Here is a 21517-nt window from a genome sequence, read left to right on the forward strand (position 1 = left end):
AAAAAAATGATACAAATGAATTTATTTACAAAACAGAAACAGACTCGCAGACATAGAAAACAAACTTATGGTTACCAAAGGGGAAAGGCGGGGAGAGGGGGAGGGATAAAGTAGGAGTATGGGATTAACAGATACACACTACTATATATAAAATAGATAAACAACAAGGACCTACTGTATAGCACAGGGAACTATATTCAATATCTTGTAATAACCTATAATGGAAAAGCATCTGAAAATGAATATATGTATATCCAAATCACTTTGCTGTATACCTAAAACTAACACAGTATTGTAAATCAGTGATACTTCAATTAAAAAAATACTCCTGAAATGGAGCTCTAGGTAACCTTCTGGTTCACTGGAAAAAAATCACATAAGAAGCCTAAGATTTCTCTTAGCATCCTCTTGTACTTTAATTTTCTTGCTCATTATCGTTATCCTCAGGGAGTAGAAAATGGACAGACTGAAAAGACAGAACTCAATCTCAGGCGCTGATTCTTCAAAGCAGCCCTAAGGCACAATGGTTAAGAGCACTTCTTCACTTTGACAAGAGCCCTGTGCTTCTTTTCTTTTTTTTTTTTTGCGGTACGCGGGCCTCTCACTGTTGTGGCCTCTTCCGTTGCGGAGGACAGGCTCCGGACGCGCAGGCTCAGCGGCCATGGCTCACGGCCCCAGCCGCTCCGCCGCACGTGGAATCTTCCCGGAGCGGGGCACGGACCCGCGTCCCCTGCATCGGCAGGCGGACTCTCAACCACTGCGCCACCAGGGAAGCCCGAGCTCTGCGTTTCTTGTCGCTGATCTGGGACCAGCGGTAATACCAGAAGCCCCATGAAGTTACTGGGAGGAGGACTGAATGACAATGTGCACAGAAGGCTTTAGCACAGCACCGACCTAGAGGAAGTGCTCAGGAAACACTGGCTGCACGATTAGCACTCAGACCAAACCTCTGGGCCACACTCTTCGGTCCCTTGTCGACAAGTAACCTATATTTACAGCGAGAAAAGTAGTTCCTGCCTATCTGTCCATTTGGCACGCTGTACCAGACTACAGTTAAAACAGCTTATAGAAGTGCTGTTCTGTTTAAGTTACAGTGTGCATAACAGTACCAATGATTTTAGAAACAAATGAATGCCATGGATTGGCATCTGAATGTTATATTTGATTATTATTCAGCTAGTCTCCCCATGACCCCAAATAACTAATCGTTCACACTGGGCTTAGAAAAAAAAAACCTCTGAGGAGGGACTTGATTTTGCACAAATGGTTCCTTCTCTTGTCTCCTGTGCTCTCTTCTTTTTGATGAGAAAAATCATGTTCTTGCCATGAAATCACAGGACTCATTTGCTTTAAGGGGCAGCCTAAGTAGCATTTGTTATCCTTACTTACCACTGCTTTAAAGGGTTGTTGTTCAGCTGTGTGCAGCCTGCAACGATGCTTTGGCCTAATTCACACTGGCCGTGAAAGCCTTGGAGTTAATAACAGTGTCAGTTTCATTCCACATGACACATGTCCTTTGCCATTTCTACCCGCCCTTTAAACAGAAGTTGTAGCTTCAGTACTTGGTACTGGCTGCCAAGGAGAGCAAGTCAGTGCCAGAACAATTTTAAAGCCATCTCAGGGATGCAAGAAGGGACATTCAAATCCTGGCAATTTTCCTACAGATTAAATGCACATGATCAGATCCTGCTTATGTTAACAAGCTAGAGGACTAAGTGACAGCAAACTACAGCTGAGCAGAAAAGGTTGCACACAGCTGCGTAACTCCTAGACTCCTAGCCTGTCCTCAGGCTGAGTTAAGGACAGCAACAACATGGAATCTCAGCTGTATCCTTTAAGGCATAGTCGGAGATGCTTGCCTTTTCATGCTTTGCACATGAAAACTACTAAGATATTTGTAGGACTACTGTGTGGAAGAGAGACTGACACTGTACACAAGAAAAAAAGGGAGGTAATTAGGGCCAAGGGCTGGATATTACAGGGAAACCCATAAGGGCTCAACAGAAGGAACTTTCTAATCATCAGAGCCCAACAGCTAATTCCATGATATGTATTTGTTTGTCCAGACAGCCGCCTTTGTGGATAATGGTAAGGTTCTCATCAATGGAGGTTTCCAAGAGGTTCAATGCACCGTTGGAAGGGGAAGTAGGACTATTTGATTTTTTAAAATAATGATTTTGTTGAGATGTAATTCATGTCTCATAAAATTCATCCATTTAAAGTGTACAATTCAGTGGTTTTCAGTTGTGCAACCATCGCCACTAATTTTGGAAGCTTTCATCAGCCTCAAAAGGAACCTCCACGCTCATTAGCCATCAACTTCTACTCCGCCCACCCCCGCCCCCAGCTCTAGGCAACCACTGATCTGCATTCTGTCTCTGCGGCTATAGTGGACTGTTCATATACATGGAAATCATACACTACATGCTCTTGTGACTGGCTCCTTTTTTAATATTTATTTATTTATTCTGGCTACACTGGGTCTTCATTGCAAGCATGTGGGATCTTCGTGGCGGCATGTGGGATCTTCGTGGCGGCATGTGGGATCTTCGTGGCGGCATGTGGGATCTTTAGTTGTGGCACGTGGGATCTTTAGTTGCGGCATGCGGGATCTTTAGTTGTGGCATGCAGGCTCTTAGTTGCGGCATGCATGCGGGATCCAGTTCCCCCACCAGGGATCGAACCCAGGCCCCCTGCATTGGGAGCGTGGAGTCTTAACCACTGGACCACCAGGGAAGTCCTCATGACTGGCTTCTTGCACTTAGCATGTCTTCAAGGCTCATCCATGTTGTAGCATGTGTTCAGTATTTCATTCCTCTTGATTGTTAAATGATAGGGACTCTGATTTTACACGTTTTTTTCCACTACTGAGAGCTCACGCCCTAGGCTTAGGATCTTTTGGTTCTCCTTCCTTGCACATAATAAAAGGATTCCCTAATCTCCACTGTGCAGAGTCATTTCAATTTGTACTGTTACTTCAAAGGACACTACCCTTAATTCTCCAGAATGAGACAACTAAAGGACAAAAAAGCCACAATAAAACAGTAACCACTAAGTACAGCATTTCCACAGCATTTCTACTCTTTGAAGCACTTTTCCATTTCTGAGTTTCAAGTTATAACCATGAGGCCCCTGGCCAGAGGACCCTCGAATAGTCTGAGGAAGCCACTTTCCTCGAGGCAGGATGACACCTTTGAGGTGCCCTCCTCATTCTCGGGGCCCCAGCCACTGGCCGCTTGGTATCCTACTCACATGTCATAGATGCAGTTCGGAGTGAAGGAGTGATTTGCCTTGTGTCCTAAGGAGGCACAGTACTTGGATACACGGTTGTAGGGCTCAGGCACATCAATGACCGTTTCTTCATCGAGGGAGAGGGTGTTCCCATTAAGAGTCCAGTCCCTGCTATCAACCTGCAGAAAACACGAAAGCGAACATTAGAAAGGCCCTTCCTCCCAGGAGCTCAAAGGACACCGGAGATATTAACTCATTTATCCTTAAACTTCACGGTTTGAGTGCCATGTACATGGAAAGAGCCTAAGGCATCCCTTGCACCTCGATGGTGCAAACCCTGCACACTGATGGTGCAAAAGGCGTATGTGGGCAGCACCGGGCAGCTCAGCTTAGCATTTATTGATTTTCCCTTATCTTATATGAAAAAAAGGAATTAAAGTCCCTTTACAAAGACACAAAAAAATAACCAGATGTCTTCTTTTTTAACATCTTTATTGGAGTATAATTGCTTTACAATGGCGTGTTAGTTTCTGCTTCATAACAAAGTGAATCAGCTATACATATACATATATCCCCATATCTCCTCCCTCTTGCATCTCCCTCCCACCCTCCCTATCCCACCCTCCCTATCCCACCGCTCTAGGTGGTCACAAAGCACCGAGCTGATCTCCCTGTGCTATGAGGCTGCTTCCACAAGCTATCTTTTTTACATTTGGTAGTGTATATATGTCCATGCCACTCTCTCACTTCGTCCCAGCTTACCCTTCCCCCTCCCCGTGTCCTCAAGTCCATTCTCTACATCTGCATCTTTACTCCTGTCCTGCCCCTAGGTTGTTCAGAACTTTTTTTTTTTTTGGATTCCATATATATGTGTTAGCATATGGTATTTGTTTTTCTCTTTCTGACTTACTTCACTCTGTATGACAGACTCTAGGTCCATCCACCTTACTACAAATAACTCAATTTCGTTTCTTTTCATGGATGAGTAATATCCCATTGTATATATGTGCCACATCTTCTTTATCCATTCATCTGTCGATGGACACTTAGGCTGCCTCCATGTCCTGGCTATTGTAAATAGAGCTGCAATGAATGTTGTGGTACATGACTCTTTTTGAATTATGGTTTTCTCAGGGTATACAGTGGTATATAGTGGCCCAGTAGTGGGATTGCTGGGTCATATGGTAGTTCTATTTTTAGTTTTTTAAGGAACCTCCATACTGTTCTCCATAGTGGCTGTATCAATTTACATTCGCACCAAGAGTACAAGAGGGTTCCCTTTTCTCCACACCCTCTCCAGCATTTACTGTTTGTAGATTTTTTGATGATGGCCATTCTGACCGGTGTGAAGTGATACCTCACTGTAGTTTTGATTTGCATTTCTCTAATGATTACTGATGTTGAGCATCCTTTCATGTGTTTGTTGGCAGTCTGTATATCTTCTTTGGAGAAATGTCTATTTAGGTCTTCTGCCCATTTTTGGATTGGGTTGTTTGCTTTGTTTTCAATAAATTTATTTATTTATTCATTTATTTATTTTTGTCTGTGTTGGGTCTTCGTTGCTGTGCACGGGCTTTCTCTAGTTGCGGCGTGAGTGGGGGCTACTCCTCATTACGATGGGCGGGCTTTTCATTGCAGTGGCTTCTCTTGTTGCAGAGCACGGGCTCTAGGCCCGGAGGCTTCAGTAGCTGTGGCACATGGGCTTAGTTGCTCTGCGGCATGTGGGACCCTCCCGGACCAGGACTCAAATCCATGTCCCCTGCATTGGCAGGCAGATTCTTAACCACTTTGCCACCAGGTAAGTCCCGGGTTGTTTGTTTTTTTTGATATTGAGTTGCATGAGCTGCTTGTAAACTTTGGAGATTAATCCTTTGTCAGTTGCTTCATTTGCAAATATTTTCTCCCATTCTGAGGGTTGTCTTTTCATCTTGTTTATGGTTTCCTTTGCTGTGCAAAAGCTTTTAAGTTTCATTAGGTCCCATTCGTTTATTTTTGTTTTTATTTCCATTTCTCTAGGAGGTGGGTCAAAAAGGATCTTGCTGTGATTGATGTCATAAGGTGTTCTGCCTATGTTTTCCTCTAAGAGTTTCACAGTGTCGGGCCTTACATTTATAACCAGATGTCTTGAATTAAAAGCAGGTGAGTGTTATGTCAACGAGTCAAAGATGGCGTCTGTGTATGGGCCCCTAGGTTGTTTATTTCTTCACTGCTGGCTGAGACCTGTTACCTTAAAAGCCCATCACCACCAACCTTAAATTTTTACATACCCCACTGTTATTTTAAATAGCCCAAACAGAGCAGAGTTTTAGCCATTCAGAGTTTGCTTCATCCACAAAACCTCACCCCACATCCGCTAGGAGCAGATAGGTAAACCCAGGACCATAAAGACGCCAGACTGTAGCTGTCCTTTGGAGTTCTTTGGCCCAGAGACCCCTCCCAGGCTACACATCACCTGGACATGTCAACCCCCTCTCCCGTCCCTCTCTTTCCCAGGAGTTCCCTTGCCTTGCTCCCCTCTGGACCTTGGCCCCTGTGCCATAAGCCTCTGAATGGCCTCATGCTGGGAGGACACCCCCTCTCATGCAGCCCCGCCCAATCACCACCCAATATCTATAAAGCTTGTTGTGTGCTGCTGCCTCTTGTGGTCTTTTTCTTTAATCAGCCCTCAAATCCCTTGAACCTCTACAGAGAGAAGGATGAAGCCAAAGAAAAATGAAAGTAAGAACATCAAACAGAACCAGAAACCTAAGGAATGCAAAACTGAGTGCCAGAAAAGTCCTACACCTTTGCTGCAGGTGGGCAATCGGTGTGACCAGCAGAGTCACGGACAAGCAGTGTGCTTTCTCCCCACAGCAGGACTCACCATCCGCTGTGCAAGCAGCAGGCATCCCTTCTCCCAACCAGTCCTGACCAACAGGCCCCAGCATCTGTGCATGCCAGCAAGGACAGCGTCTTGGAACCAAAAGGATCACACTTTCATTCAAAAACTTTTGACACTCAGAGGTATACCATCTCTCCTGTCTGTAAGCTACAATTACGCTTTTATTTGTATCTGATATTCATTCAACACATACTGACTGAGCACCTACCATATGCTAGGCACTGTTCTAGGTGCAGGGGATACAGCAGTGATGAAAGTGAAAAAATCTTCACGGATCTTAATATTCCAGACCTGTTATGTGATTTGATATATGACACTCAGTACCATCTTATGTTGCCACTAGTTGTGTATTTTTCTCATCTAAACTTCATGAAGGCAAGGAGGCACCCTCATTCATTTATATAGTGAGTTTCAGCACAGAGCCAGATTCTGCTGTTAGAAACCTTGCTTGAATTCTGCCAGTTACTATATTTGTGACCTTAGGCAAATTGTTTAACCCCTCTTGGCTTCAGTTTCCTTAGATGTAAGACGTTTGAATAAATTATGTATCAGTATCCCGAGCCACCGTCCACAGGCTGAATTTCTTGGACTTTCTGGATTGACCATCACAAGGGGACACTGCGAGGCAGATCACAGCTCGGTTTCTGCACTGACATCTTTGTCTGGGCGGCTGCTTTGAATGTACAGTGACTTGATTATTTCTCGGCCTTTTGCTTTTTATCATTCCATAGGAACAAACGAAAAATGAAGACGTGAAGGTGGGATGTGAGTGATCGGCTTAAGTCCCACCCAACTTCACACAAGTGAGACCAGGATGGACAGAGCCCTAGCTGTGTTCAAAGCATCAAGCTTTCACCCTTAAGCAGACACTTAAGGAAGCTAGTTGTGAAGTAAAGAAACAAAAACAAAAAAACATATATGAAATCTGAGAAGTGTATCAAAGATTGTGTCTTAAAGGCAAGAGGTGATTCAACCCTTCAACTTTTAATTTTAATTTTTTTTGGAAATAGAACCCTTCCAGGTAAGATGGAGGCTATTGTATGGCTTTTGCACAGACAGAAGTAGGGGCCCTTCCTGTAAAAGCACCCCACCCAAGGTCATAAATTAATTATTGACAGAGTCCAGTTGGATCTCAATTTTTCAGATACTGGGTGTAGTCCAATACAAAGCAATTACTGTCTCCCTGATGGCACCAGCCCACTCTCTATAAAATAGCTGTGGAATGTAAAAAAAAAAAAAAAAAAATCATACTAAGGCTCAAAATAAAGAGGAAAACTGGGACATCCCTGGCGGTCCAGTGGTTAAGACTCTGCATTTCCACTGCAGGGGGTGTGGATTCAATCCCTGGTCGGGGAACTAAGATCCCACATGCCGTGCAGTGTGGCCAAATAAATAAATAAAAATAAATTAAAAAAAAAAGATGAATAGACTTGATTTCACAACAATTAAAAAAAAATAAGAGGAAAATATCTGCTATAGACTGAATGTTGACGTCCCCCCTCCAAACATATGTTGAAATCTCATCCCCAATGTCAGGGTATCCGGAGGTGGCGTCTTTGGGAGGTGTTTAGGTCATGACAGCAGGCAGAGCCCTCATGAATGGGATTAGTGTCTTATGAAAGAGGCCCCAGAGAGCTCCCTCATCCCTCCTGCCGTATGAAGTTACAGCAAAAAGAGGGACATCTATGAACCAGGAAGCAGGCTCTCACCAGACACTGAATCTGTTGGCACCTTGATCTTGGACTTCCCAGCCTCCAGAACTGTGAGGAATCAATTTCTGTTGTTCATAAGCTACATAATCTATGGTGTCTTTGCTAAAGCAGTCTGAGGCTGGCTCTAAGACAATATCCAAGCATTTTACAAAATCCCTAGCTTTTTGCTCCTTTATATTCCTAGTGAATATTAAAGTAAAAGGACTAATGAGAAAATTAATAAGGGTGCTTGAAACAAAACCCTTTAACCAATCATGTTGATTTTCCACTTCTACCCCGCTCACCTCTTGGTGTGTAATTCGGACTCCATTATAAAAAGACATAACAGTATTGGGTCCCACTGCTACCTTTGAAAACAGTCCTTCTCCAGCACTGGAAATGAGAGATTCCGCAACATAAACCCTAAACAGAAAAAAGGGGCAAATAACGATTTTTTTTTTAGTTTGATAAGTCATCCCTTACCCTCAACCACCAAAATATTCTTATAGCTATGGGATACAAAATGTCAGGTCATAATAATCCAATGAGGAAGTAAGAAACAGTGAAACCACATATTTTGGCATTAGAAACTGGAGAACTGTTACTTATTTCTCTCACTGCTCTCTAATAAAGGGATTATTAGTATATATTCACAAGGTAACTCAGTGCTTGATAGAAGGCTTTTAAAAATTTGTCTGTTTTAATTAATGACAATTTCCACTGTCTTCCTAGACAAGGCAAATATTTCCCAAAGCTAATTAAAGCTATACCTAAGTTTCTCAGTGCCAAATAGGAGGGAAAGACTGTTTTAATGGAGCCCCAAGATGAATCTTTTACATGAAAGAGTGATAAACAGTTAATAAAATATATCCAATAAGCACTTCCCAACAAAGGAGTTTATAGCAGATCAGCTCAAGGACCAAATCTGGCTGTGTCCATTTTTGTAAATAAAGTTTTATTGGGACACAGCCACACCTATCTGTTCAATATTATCTATGACTGCTTTAGCATTACAAAGGTAGACTTAAGTAGTTGCAGTAGAGACCCACAAAGCCTAAAATACCGACCACATGGCCCTTTATAGGACAAGTTTGCCAACCACTGGTTTATAAGAAAACAGCACTCGTGATTACGGAACTGGATTTAGTAAGTAAGTACATGCCCCATCCACAGGATTTCAGTTCTTCTGGCCCCTGTGATGTAATGACTCTGGTGGAACTGGTCATCTGGGATTTTTGTTATGTAGATCTTCTGCTTATTTGATGGGCTGGAAGCCTGAATTATTGCTTTTACCTCTTGACTCTCTCCCTGGGACAGAATTATACGTCCTGCTGCTTGGCCGCATGACTGCCCTTCAGCTTGGGCTGAGGACACATCCCTGCCTGAGTGACTTTGGTCTTGGCCACGTGATCTGCTTCGCAACTAGGCAGAAGTGACTGCAAAGCTAGGTCTTGGATATTAAGAAGCATGGCAAGTTTCTGCCAGCTTCCTTGAGTTTCCAGTCATCTCCGCAAGAAGAAGATGCTCCGGGGGGCTGCTGCTCCCTTAGCCTGAGTCTTGGAATGAAGGCATGTGAGACAGACTGGAACCCAACTTGAAACCTGGAGTGTAGCCTAGTCCAGCTGAGCCGAGTTGAGCCCAGTCAAAAGTGGCTGAACGTCAGCCAATCTACAGAAGCATGAGCGTAAAAGAAAATGTTTGCTTTCATAAATCACTGATAGTCTGAGGGTATTCTTACGTGGCATCATCACAATGACAGTAACAAAAAATGATTGATGCATACGGTTATGGTACTGTTGTGTTTTGGGGGCTAACAAGAGACCAAACCTTTCTCCCTGCAAACAGGCCAGAGCCTCGTGTCAAGAAAGAGGCCATTCATCCATTGTGACATTGTGGTGTCAGTCCTGTCAGTTAAACCAGGGAAGAGGCCTTTTCTCCGATGGGGACGGGACAGAAACTGAATAGAAGCCACGCTTACAGAGTGAGGCCAAGAGAAAGCCAACTGCAGGTGGCACTCTTACCCACAAACAGGCCAGTCGCTGGGGAATAAGAACCCCAGGCAGGAGACCAGAGAAAACCATACCAGGAGCTTAGAGTTTAGCTAGGGTATGAAATGGAACAGGGCTTGACACTCTGGGAGGGATCTTATAGAATCAGAAACTTGTAATTTATAAGCTGGAATTTTTTATGCTTCTTGTATTTTCTTTGTTTCACTCCTGTCTTCCCTTAGTGAATAAAGAAATTATCTCACATTCCAGACCCCCTCAGCTGGGCTAAGTAGAAAAGGAGGCATTTGGTCCCTGCCTCGGCTAGAGCTTTCAAGAGTGTGAAATGCTCCCTAGGGGCCAGCAGGGGCTAAGGCACAAACTGTGGCACCAGAGCCCCAAGAAAGGGGACACTTGAGCAGGGCATAGCTGGCTGCCTGGCCCAACTGCTGTCTTTGTAGAAGCTTCATTCTGGGACTGACACACAAGCTGCTCTGTGCTTTATGGGTGGAAAAACTTCCCTACAGGGACAGATTCTATATGACAATAAAAACACTCTTCCTCGGAATGTATGAATATTTTTTTTCTGCTCAAGAACTCGGCCTTAGCAGAGGGCCAATCATTCCTACCACAAGGGTTATTTAATCTCACATAAATGGTGCCGTTTAAACCACATGGAAAAAATTACCTCTCTGATTCATATGGATCTGGAAGAAGGGCATTGGTAGAAATGCAAGATGAAGTTGACTTATCAAAGTGGTACACCGAACCTAAAAAGCAAACAGAAATCTCAGTACAAGGCCCAGAGTTAGGGAAGAGCGTTCTCTCTATCCACAGGACCAGAAAGAGTTAAATAATGAAAAGTGTTATTCAAGTTAGGCCAACTAGAATGAAATTCTTCAATATAAATGGGTAGTTTTTTAAAATGATAATAGGTTTTTATGAGAAGAAAGTCTACTGGAGCGGGTTAGGGGAAAAAAAGTTTACTTAATGCTGAGTGTGCAAACGTCATAAATGTCTTAGCTTCGTTCTCCATCATATTCACATGAATCTCTTGGTGATTAAAATAACATCCATTACATTTAAGAGGATTTACGACTGTGAATAGATAAACCCCAACTCCTCATTTTGGTACGTAGTAAAAGACACACATATGGGTTTTATTTCTTTTCCTGAATATCTAAGTGGAAACAATACATACAGATAATCAGGAAAAAGTTAATCTAAAGAAATACTTTTTTTATATTACTCCTGAAATGCTTTCACTTTATTCAAGAATATAATAATGAAGACGGATACCATGTTATACAGCATAATTTACTTTCTCTCTTTCATTCTACAAGTATCTGGAATTACCTGGGTGCTCTACATCTAAGCATCATCCACACCATTTGGTACAACTGATGTTATACCTCTAAGATCATTTACGATTGGAGAATCATAAATATAACAAATATTGCCATAACATCAAATATTCTTATACGAGGGGATTAAAATCTGCTGTTTTGCTTGTTGAACCTTGTGATGTTGAATTGAGTTGCTAAAAGATATTTTTAGGTTATTACTGAATACAGCAATTGGATGCTTAGTAGATGGGAACGGTAACATGTGGTAATATTAGTTCTAATTAAAATATGTGATAGCGGGACTTCCTTGGTGGCGCAGTGGTTAAGAACCCGCCTGCCAATGCAGGGGACATGGGTTCGATCCCTGGTCCGGGAAGATCCCACATGATGTGGAGCAACGAAGCCCATGCACCACAACTGCTGAGACTGCGTGCTGCAACTAGTGAAGCCTGAGCACTGCAACGAAGAGTAGCCCCCGCTCGCTGCAACTAGAGAAAGCTCACGCACAGCAACAAAGACCCAAAGCAGACAAAAATTAAAAAATAAAATAAAATAAAATTTTAAAAAGTTCAATGCCAAGGGAATATTGTGTAAAAAAAAAATATGTGATAGAATGAAATAGTAGCTGACTGGCTAGATAACATGCTTCCTATAGGCAGGTTTACACCAGTCACTACAAATTGCTGTGCAAGATATAAATGGATAGTTTTTAGGTTTGTTCTGGAGTTTTGTTCTCAGGTCTTAATAAACAGCCATCAGAAGTATCTTTTAAAAATCCCATTTTTGCTTTTGAATTTTCTTTATTCATATGGTTTAAAAGCTGCTTGTGTAATTACAATTTTTAATCAAGAAAAAGCTTTGTCATGAAAATTTGAGATCTCTCTGGTCAGATCAGATTGGATAATAGTTTTAAATTTTTCTTGTGGTTTTCTTTATACTAGACACAGTCTATAGAATCCAACCACCCACCCCTGGCAATTGTCTCCTTCACTAAAAATAAATTCAGCTTCAGCAGAATCAAGGAGAACAGACTGCTTTTGATAAAGCATTAACAAAGGCATCTTATTTCTATTAAAGTGGTTCGGAAGCCAATTAGTAATTTATTCCAGAAACGAAGGTACACAACCGTCCTAGAATTAATGTTCGTTCTCTGCAAAGAATTAGCTTCAGAGCATCCTCCCAGAGCACAAGGAAGACATACGGTGTTCCAAAGGCTAATAAGTAAAGAAACAAGTTTTGGAACTGGAGGGCTTACTCCAGCAAAGTCAATTACTTTAGGTACTAAGGCATCACAAATTATTCCATTAAGCAATTCCTAAGTGGTTACTAATGGCTACCAGGTCCTCTTTCTGTTTCCTTTTTTTATACAATCAAAACCCAAATTAATGGGCTTCCCTGGTGGCACAGTGGTTAAGAATCCGCCTGCCAATGCAGGGGACACGGGTTCAAGCCCTGGTCCGGGAAGATACCACATGCCGCGGAGCCACTAAGCCCGTGCGCCCCAACTACTGAGCCTGCGCTCTAGGGCCCACGAGCCACAACTACTGAGCCTGCATGCCACAACTACTGAAGCCCACGCTCCTGGAGCCTGTTCTCCGCAACAGAGAAGCCACCGCAATGAGAAGCCCGCGCACCGCAACGAAGAGTGGACCCCGCTCACTGCAACTAGAGAAAGCCCATGCACAGCAACGAAGACCCAACACAGCCAAAAATTAAATAAATAAATAAAATAAAACCCAAATTAATGTCTCAAAGTAAAAGTCAGAAAACAATCCAGATCAGTCGGTGTCTAACCAGGAAACAGACCATTTGAGTATTTCAGAGAGAGAGAATTTAATACAGGGAACTGGTTACACAGAGGCTGGAAGAGCTGGGAAGCCAAACAGGGCAGTGAAGAGCCCAGAAACTGGCAAGAGCAGGAAGCCAAAACCCTGAGCCACAGGGACAGAGGCAGAGGCATTCCTGGAGCTCTAGAGCTGGGGGAGTCCAGGGAAGCTGGACCCGTGGGGGACCGTCCTGCTGGGAGATGGAATCAGGAGACAGGCCACTGCTGGGGACTCTGCTGGACACAGAGAGGGCTTCTCCCTGCTCCTGTCCCTCTCCGTGTCCCCAGCCTGTGGCCAAAGCCAGACAGAAGCCCCAGGCACAAGAGCCTGGGGAATGCAGCCTGCAAGGGGCAGAAGCCCCATGCAGTAAAGCAGGGCAGGGAAAGGCTGAGGAATGCATCCGGACCAGCACACAGCCCATTAAAGGACGTTAGTTCAAAAAAGAAGAAAAAACCACTTTCAAACCAAACATTTCTGTGGAATACACATTCTATTGTGCAGAAATTCTCCTGTGAATTCCCATCTCCCTTCCTTAGACTAATACTTTCCTCACGAATGTACTAAGTGCCAACCACACGTAAAGCACTGTGTTAGGGGCTGTGCAGATACCAGTGGGAGTCACATCTCTTCCTGCCCTCAAGGAGCTGATGCACCTTCTTCAATGCATACCATCCCTCCCTCTACTCCCTTAGACAGGCCTGTGCTCCAGGCAAACGGAAGGAACCCTTTCCTTTTCCTCCTTTCCCCTGTCGTTGGTACTATGACCTGTGACTAGAATTCATCCATTCACTTGACAAACATTACTTCTAAGAGGTGAGCCAAGCTGTAAAGATGGAATAGGCAGGGACTTCCCTGGTGGTCCAGTGGTTGGGACTCCTCACTTTCACTGCTAGGGCCCAGGTTCAATCCCTGGTCGGGGAACTAAGATCCCACAAGCTACGCAGCCAAAAAAATAAAAACTAATAAGGGCCTACTGTATAGCACAGGGAACTCTACTCAGTCCTCTGTAATGGCCTATATGGGAAAAGAATCTAAAAAAGAGTAGATATATGTATATGTATAACTGATTCACTTTGCTGTACACCTGAAACTAACACAACGTTGTAAATCAACTATCCTCCAATAAAAAATTTTTTTAAATAAAATTTTAAAAAATGGGAATTCTGATTTAATAGTCCCAAAGTGGGCCTGACAGCCTGCATTTCTAAGAAACATCCAGGTGATGCTGATAACTGTGTTTAAAAAGAAAAGAAAAAAAAAAAAGATGGAAAAGACATTAGCCAGGGAATGGAATTCCTATGGAAAGAGACAAAGAGATGAGGAGAAAAGAAATTCCAGGCAGAGGCACAAGGAGAAACTCAGCAAGAAGTAAGTGGAGACAGAGAAGCAGTTTGTGGATCCAAAAGCACAGAGAAAAAGGAGAAGGCGGTTGTAGGAGGATTTTAGGTGAGATACTCGATTTCTGTTTCCCTCTTCCCCTCCCTCAACCACTGGACCAGAGGCCACATGACCCAAAAGCCCTCATCTGTCAGCCAGTCAGTGGTTCAATCACTGTAACTGGAAGAGGAAGGAGAGAGAAACAAAAGGAGCAGAACACAGAGTAAAGACTGCGCCCGGTGCCTCCCAGTCACCCAGAGCAGCTATGGTTCCTGACCCTTTTGAGACCCAAATTGTTCAACCTATCCTTAAAAGAACTGGGGCCTGCTAGAATCTTGCCAATAAATCCACCCCCCGTCCTTTTTTTGGCCTTAAGCTAGTTTGAAGAGGGTGTTTGTTATTTGCAACCAGGAGTTCTAAGAAAAATCATCATTCCCCTCTCACTTCCCAAAATGTGTTTCGTACTTATACTAAGAAGAATGTAATAACCACAGTAACTTTCCTGATGGGGGCTTTATGGTAGGTGCCACCATCTGTATTTTATAATGAAAAAACGGGTTCTGAAAGGATAACTAACCTGCCCCAAACCGTAATACAGTAAATGTTGGCACTGAGACTCAAATGAGGTGACTCTTAAGTCCAAGACTCTTGCCACTAAAAATGCTGCCACTTCCAAATGCTGCCACTTTTAAAATCTGCATCACCAAGTGGGATCCTCCCCTAGCTGGAGTCTCCTCATTCCTAAACCTTTTAACACTGTCTCCTTTTGGAATGGATGTGAAGAGTGCAGATATTAGAGTCTGAAGTTCAAAGATTACTGTTACAACTTAAAAAACCCTTCATTTTGGAATGATTTTAAATTTACAGAAAAGTTGCAAACATAGTACAGAGAGTTCCCAATGCCCCTCACTGCTTCTCCTAATGTTAATTTCTTGTGTTACATGGTACATTTGTCCAAATTAAGAAACCAACATAGCTGCGTTAGTATTGACTGAACTCCAGACTTTATTCAGATTTCACCAGTTTTTCCACGAATGTCCTTTTTCTGTTCCAGGATCCAATCCAGAATCCCATATTGCATTTAAAATGCCTCAATTTTTAACTTAAAAAAACAAAACCAGAGACATTTATAACAACCCAAGTTGGACCTAAATGTAAAGTGCTAGGCTTCCTATTTTTGGACTACCACCCTTTGGAGAATCTCCTTCCAATCCAAACAGCTAAATATTATTTAGGCCTATCAATGCCTAGATGTATTATCTTTTCTTTTTTTAAAAAAATATTTATTTATTTATTTGGCTGCGCCAGGTCTTAGTTGCGGCATGCAGGATCTTTAGTTGAGGCACTCAGGATCTTTAGTTGCGGCGCTCGGGATCTCTAGTTGCGGCATGTGGGATCTAGTTCCCGGACCAGGGACTGACCAGGCCCCCTGCATTGACAGTGTGGAGTCTTAACCACTAGACCACCAGGGAAGTCCCTATATTACCTTTTCTACTTTATTCTCCTTATACCTTAACTTGGATTGGAAATACATGTATGCATACTTCAAGGAATCAGACCGATTTAGCTTTCTTAATATTGTGCCACTGAAAATACAAAATCTTGATGTTTTTCTTTGTATATTTTCCAGATTTTCTACAAGAAATAATTTTATACTCAGAAATAAAGTTTGGTGTGCCATCCTGTACTTCTAAAAGGAAATAGGATTTTTTCTATCATTGATTCCAATAGGATCATTCATGTATGGAATATGTCCTCCAAGAAGATGCTAGACTTTGAAGAGGGCCCGGGTGCCAATGTGCATTTATCCTTCCCAGTCAGAGCTCAGGCTGAATCAGCATTACAATCTGTACCAACTTGGAGATCTACCTAATTTGATTCTTTATCAGTTAAGTCATTAAACTGTTAAGTTTTTTTCCCTGAGATATAATATTTAAAACTGATTAAATTACTGCTGTCATTTCTTCACTCCTTCTGTGTGTTAGAATTATACAGCTATGCCCTTGTCAGATGACTTTTTAGCATGTGCCACTAAAGTGCACGGTGTATATTACCCTGTCTCACTGATGTCCGCCTTGGCCATGTGACTTGCTTTGACCAATGAAAAGTGGGTGAAAGGGACTTTGTGTCAGTTCCAAGCTGAGGCTTTAGGAGGCATCATAGGTGTCTGCTCATGCTCTGGCTTCCTGTGACCACCCGAGAAAACTGACCCAGGCCACCATTGTCCCTTTAGATTGGGCCCAGAATTAAGACATAGAACAGACTCAGAGCTGACTAGAAGCCTAAGGTCCAGCCTGGCCTGGCCATGCCCCACCTGGACCAGTCGAGTACAGTTGCTTAGCAGACCTGTGTTTGCTGTTGTAAACCACTGAGATGCTGAGGTATCTGTTATGGAGCCAAGCTAATACACCAGACTAGACAAAGAAATTAACTTCTCTTAAGCCGCAACAACCCGTTTTGGAATTAGAGCAACCCATCTGAAGCAGGTTCAACTTACTTCCAGGCATCAGTTCAAAGTGAGGCCTTCCTTCTTCAGTGGACAGAAGAGTAGCCAGTTTCCCTTCTATCATCTCTCCATCAATGAATTTTCCATACAGGGCAGTCCTCTCATCAGGGTACACGTATGCTATCTTCTCTCCAGTCATCTCCCCATCTTCATTTACTTCTCCTACAAGGCTGCCTCCATCCTGATGGGAGAAACCCAAAACCAGAAAATATTATATATAGTATTTATCTATATGACATGAGTTCAAGACATTTCTCTTGTGCACTGCCATTGTTAACAGCACTAATATGGATCATAACAGTTTCAGAACGCAGAGTTTTTCACATGAGCGTGAAAAGCATGATGCATCTCTCCCCTCCCCATCCAGTCCCCTATAAGTTATATGCACAGGGGGCATATAGCCTGATTTAGAGAGTCAAAGACGGAGTTGTGCTTTATAATCCTTGGACAAGCTACTGATACTCTAACTTGGTTTGTTATCTAAGAAACAAACATGTTGTATTTGTGATGTAAGTTACAATCATCGAAAGGAAATGTAACTAAGGGTTACTTTGGGGCAATATCAAATGTGATGAGGTAGCAGGACAGTCTTACTATTCCTATGATTTCACTTCTCAAATATTGAATTCTGGATTTCTGGTCTAGTAAGAAAATCTTTAGTTCAAAGGTACTTAAGAATTAGTTCAGTATACATGAGTAATGAGAGTCATCCGCACTTTCTAAGGGATAAACAAAAGGACTTGTGGACACTGCCTTTCTGAGAATTCTATTCCATCACTTTTTTTGGAGTTAGAAGGAAAAGTGAAAAAAGATCAACTAAATTCTACGCCCTTCCTCATCACTTCTTTCTTCCCACTCGTCTTTATTTACTTCTCCCTTCTCCCTCCTTCCAGGAGAGGAGTCAGCTGTGCTTCCTCTTTAACTGTCATTTGCTTCATTCCAAAGGGTCATTAAATGCTTTAGGGCAGAGGCTATCAGAGAATTCTGTATCCTGGTACCAGTGCTAGGGATATAGTAGATGATATAAATATTTTTAAAACTGAATTGGGATACTAAAACCAATAAATAATTTTTTAAAAATCTAATCTAGGGTGCAAGAGATGTTTCCCCCCTTTTTTTTTTCCCATCCAGAAGGTCCTTATGGTATAACTGAAAATCTAAGACCTTCGTGGGTCTGACACAAGACTAGTAAGCCCATGACATCTTCTAAAAGCTTGGATATTCCCCCAACTGAAAGGTTCTAGAAGCAGCTACTCAAAGTCAGTGACGTGGGACGACTTTTAAGTGATTCCAAATGCTGTTTACAGAGAGACAGCAGGAAGAAATACCACCAGGTACAGGATTTCTACAGTTCATCGTAGTCCAATTCCTCTTTGGAGAAAAAAGGTTATCAATTAAAAAATGAATCACAGCACTTCCATAGAAACAAAAATACTTGGAAGCATTTTTCATGGATAGAAAGTGCATTAGCGAAGTATTATTGCTCTTTCTCCTTCCCGAGTTAATTCTTAATAACCCAGCCCGAACGGGGATGATACTTTTTGCAAGATCTGCCTTCAGGCTTTCAGTGACTGAGCTGAATGGTGTATTTATGCTTCTTATATGCCGTAACTAATATAAGCCATCAACATGATTATTTCTTCAGAACAGGATTCTGTCTTTCTAGGGTCTCACGTTTTTCTTCCCCCTTATGTGCTTTAAACTTCCTGTTTGGGGGGCAAATGATTTTATTTGTCTACAATGATAAAGCAGAGATTCTTCTTTTTTTCCCAAAAGGAGTTATGAGTTTGTTTTGTTTTGTTTTGTTTGCGGTACGCGGGCCTCTCACTGTTGTGGCCTCTCCCGTTGCGGAGCACAGGCTCCAGACGCGCAGGCTCAGCGGCCATGGCTCACGGGCCCAGCCGCTCCACGGCATGTGGGATCTTCCCAGACCGGGGCACGAACCCGTGTCCCCTGCGTCGGCAGGCGGACTCCCAACCACTGCGCCACCAGGGAAGCCCGGAGTTACGAGTTTTTAATTAAAAACTTTCCATCACTGTTTCAAGGTCAAATTTTGAAAGAAATAAACTGTCCTTAGAGTGAGATTACAAATCCTGTAGGGAGGATCATTATTTTTGCCTCCCCTTGCTCCTGCTTTGACTTCATGTCACAAACACTTCTTTGTTGGCTGTGTCAGGGGTGCTGGGGAAGAAACTGCTCCTTTTTCTCCTCTGCTCAGTGGCTCCCCCTCATGGGAGGAGAAATCGTTCAAGAAGGCAGGATCTGACACCCACTGACACCCAAATCTACTGGGTAGGGGTTAACAGCATAAAGCTGCTGCTCTCATGTGCTCTGCACTTTCGCTCACCTGTCCTGGGAACTGACAGTGCCCACAGGCTGCACCTGCTCCCCTCTCAGTCCTCTCCTCTCCCTGGGGAAGCTCCCCCAGGCAGCCCTACTCCTCAAGGGAAACCTGCAGCTTTCTAGCTGCTCTGTGGGCAGCTGGCCCATCCGTTTAGTTCAGAGGGGCAGGAGTAGAAGCCCAGGCCACATCTCCAGTCCAACTCCGCCATAATGAAACCAACATCCTGATCCCTGATCCCGACGTCTATTTCTTGATTCCCAGTCCAGAGAGCAGAGCAGTGGGGTGTGATTACCAGCCTCCCCCAGCCCCGACCCCAAACGCCAACAGATACTATATACAAAGTGTTATCAACCAAGTTGATTTTTAAAGCTTGTAACTCTCCCTAGTGCTTCTTCCTTCCTAAGGCAGAGTCTTCTCTCGGTGCTTTAAAAGACAGTGATTAAGGCGGAAGGCTAAAATGCAGCTGCGCATTCTAGGTTTCAAAAGGCAACTACATTGAGCCAATCGGATCCATTCACCTCAGTTCATCGTTGATCTCCTCTAGGGACTTAAATTGATCATAGTCACAAGTAAAATGACAGGTAGTGGGAGAATCTGGTAATCCATTACCTCTTTCCTAGACCCACCCTCATGAGGAATTCCACGTTCCCAGGCTTCAAGATTCACTGTCATATCGGCAGCCCCCCAGCACTGGGCAGCAGGAAGCTTATCCTGCCTACTGATGAAGCAACGAAAGTTTCAGGCTTCCTAACTGGCAAGTACCTCCATCTCTTCTCCCTCTGTAACTGAAAGGACTTGTGAGCTATTGCAGATCCTACCAGGAGAATGTGTAAATGCTTTCGTAATTATTTTAAAAAATGTTTTACAATATTTTTTCTTATGCCTAGAGTATAACTTACTTTTTAGGAACAATAACGTGTAAATAGATTTAGCTGGGACTACTCTTCTTGTTATACATGTTTTTATTAATACTTTTAAATCATAAGAGGATACGGTTAAGAATAAGGAAAAAACGTATTTTGACTTAAGCTCTGGACAAAATAAAATATTTCCTCAGGTTTATTTTCTGAAACATTTTCTGGAAATTCACTACAAACAGATGGGGTATTTGAAATGCAAACAAAAATTACAGCATTAATTCCCAGCCATGGGTTTTGCCACATTTTTTTGCTCTAGTCAGCTCCAGAAAGATCATAAAATGTTATCAAATACTCAAAGGCAAGTTAATTTTAATCACCTTGATTTAAGCAAGATAAACCAGAAAGCAGGGAGTAGGATTGTAAAATCAAGTAACAATAGTGTAGTAAGTCCAAAAAGATGGGAAATTGCTGGATTAGTTCTTACATATGAGAAAGCATAACATTAATTGCAACAACGAGACATTCCACCATCTTTCTATATCCCAAAGGAATATTTTTAAAAAGCAATATATTTTTGTCTTTATTAGTGGTACAATCAAACCAGTTTGTCCCAGTTTGTTTTCATCATGACTAATCATTCCTTTCCAAAGCCACCCTGAGGAGGAATTCATAGTAGATCGGAGCACAACAATCAAAGTCAATAGTGAAACAGTGAGAGGATATCCCCCTAAGCTGTTGGCTTCAGCTACTGACTCTCAAGTTTCACAGCCTCACATTTCCTAAGATAGAGAATACTTTTTGTTATTCATTGGGAAGACTCGAAGCATTGTCTTAAAACTCGTTACTTTCCAGCAAAATGAACAGTCGTGAGGCTTACTGGGTAATATATCCAGCACACTCCATGCCGAATGTTATCTTTATATTGTCCCTTGAAGATCAGTCTTCCATCTGTGTCGTACTCCTGGGCGGGTCCATTCAGCTCTCCGTCTACATATGTGCCCTGGAGAACTCCTCCATCCTCATAAGTGTAAACTCCCTGGCCCTGCAGGGCATCATCCACATAATATCCCTCCAGGGTGCTGTGAGAGAAAGGAGAACAAAAGGGAACAGTCAGACAGTGACTCAACTCTCTTAAAAGAAAGGATCACACCACGCCCAGCTCTGTTCCAACGCTGGCCTGTATTCAGTACATCCTCCTGAATTCTCCGAGATTGCTAGGAAAAATACTCCCAAGATATGGGTAGGATTAGATACTGAGAGGGAGATTTAATTCCTAATCTCCTGGTTCCTATTAATCCAATTTCTCTACTGGAGGAAATACAGAAGAAAGAAGCCACAGGTGGAAAAGAACAAGCCTCATCTAAGTATGTTTCCAAGGCTAGATGCCAACCAATACCGGGCAATAGAAATTCTGGTGTTACCCTTTCCACACATAAACCACCCTTTCCACACATAAACCACTCATGCTTA

At 42.8% G+C, this 21517-nt stretch overlaps 1 protein-coding gene across 2 annotated transcripts in view; it reads right to left on the reverse strand.

The window, feature by feature from the left end:
* The window catches only part of SETD7 (SET domain containing 7, histone lysine methyltransferase), a 49558-nt gene that overhangs the window by 7544 nt on the left and 20497 nt on the right, over positions 1-21517 (reverse strand). For both annotated transcript variants that reach the window (XM_029235319.1, XM_029235320.1), the window contains exons 4-8: positions 20925-21126; positions 16835-17024; positions 10477-10558; positions 8109-8226; positions 3253-3410 (exon numbers count right to left, since the gene is read on the reverse strand). In XM_029235319.1, coding sequence (XP_029091152.1) covers positions 3253-3410; positions 8109-8226; positions 10477-10558; positions 16835-17024; positions 20925-21126 — 750 coding nt within the window. The remainder of the gene's footprint in view (positions 1-3252; positions 3411-8108; positions 8227-10476; positions 10559-16834; positions 17025-20924; positions 21127-21517) is intronic.

The sequence above is a fragment of the Monodon monoceros genome, unplaced genomic scaffold (assembly GCF_005190385.1).
Source record: "Monodon monoceros isolate NGI ecotype Baffin Bay Population unplaced genomic scaffold, NGI_Narwhal_1 Super_Scaffold_20, whole genome shotgun sequence".
NCBI classification, from domain to species: domain Eukaryota; kingdom Metazoa; phylum Chordata; class Mammalia; order Artiodactyla; family Monodontidae; genus Monodon; species Monodon monoceros.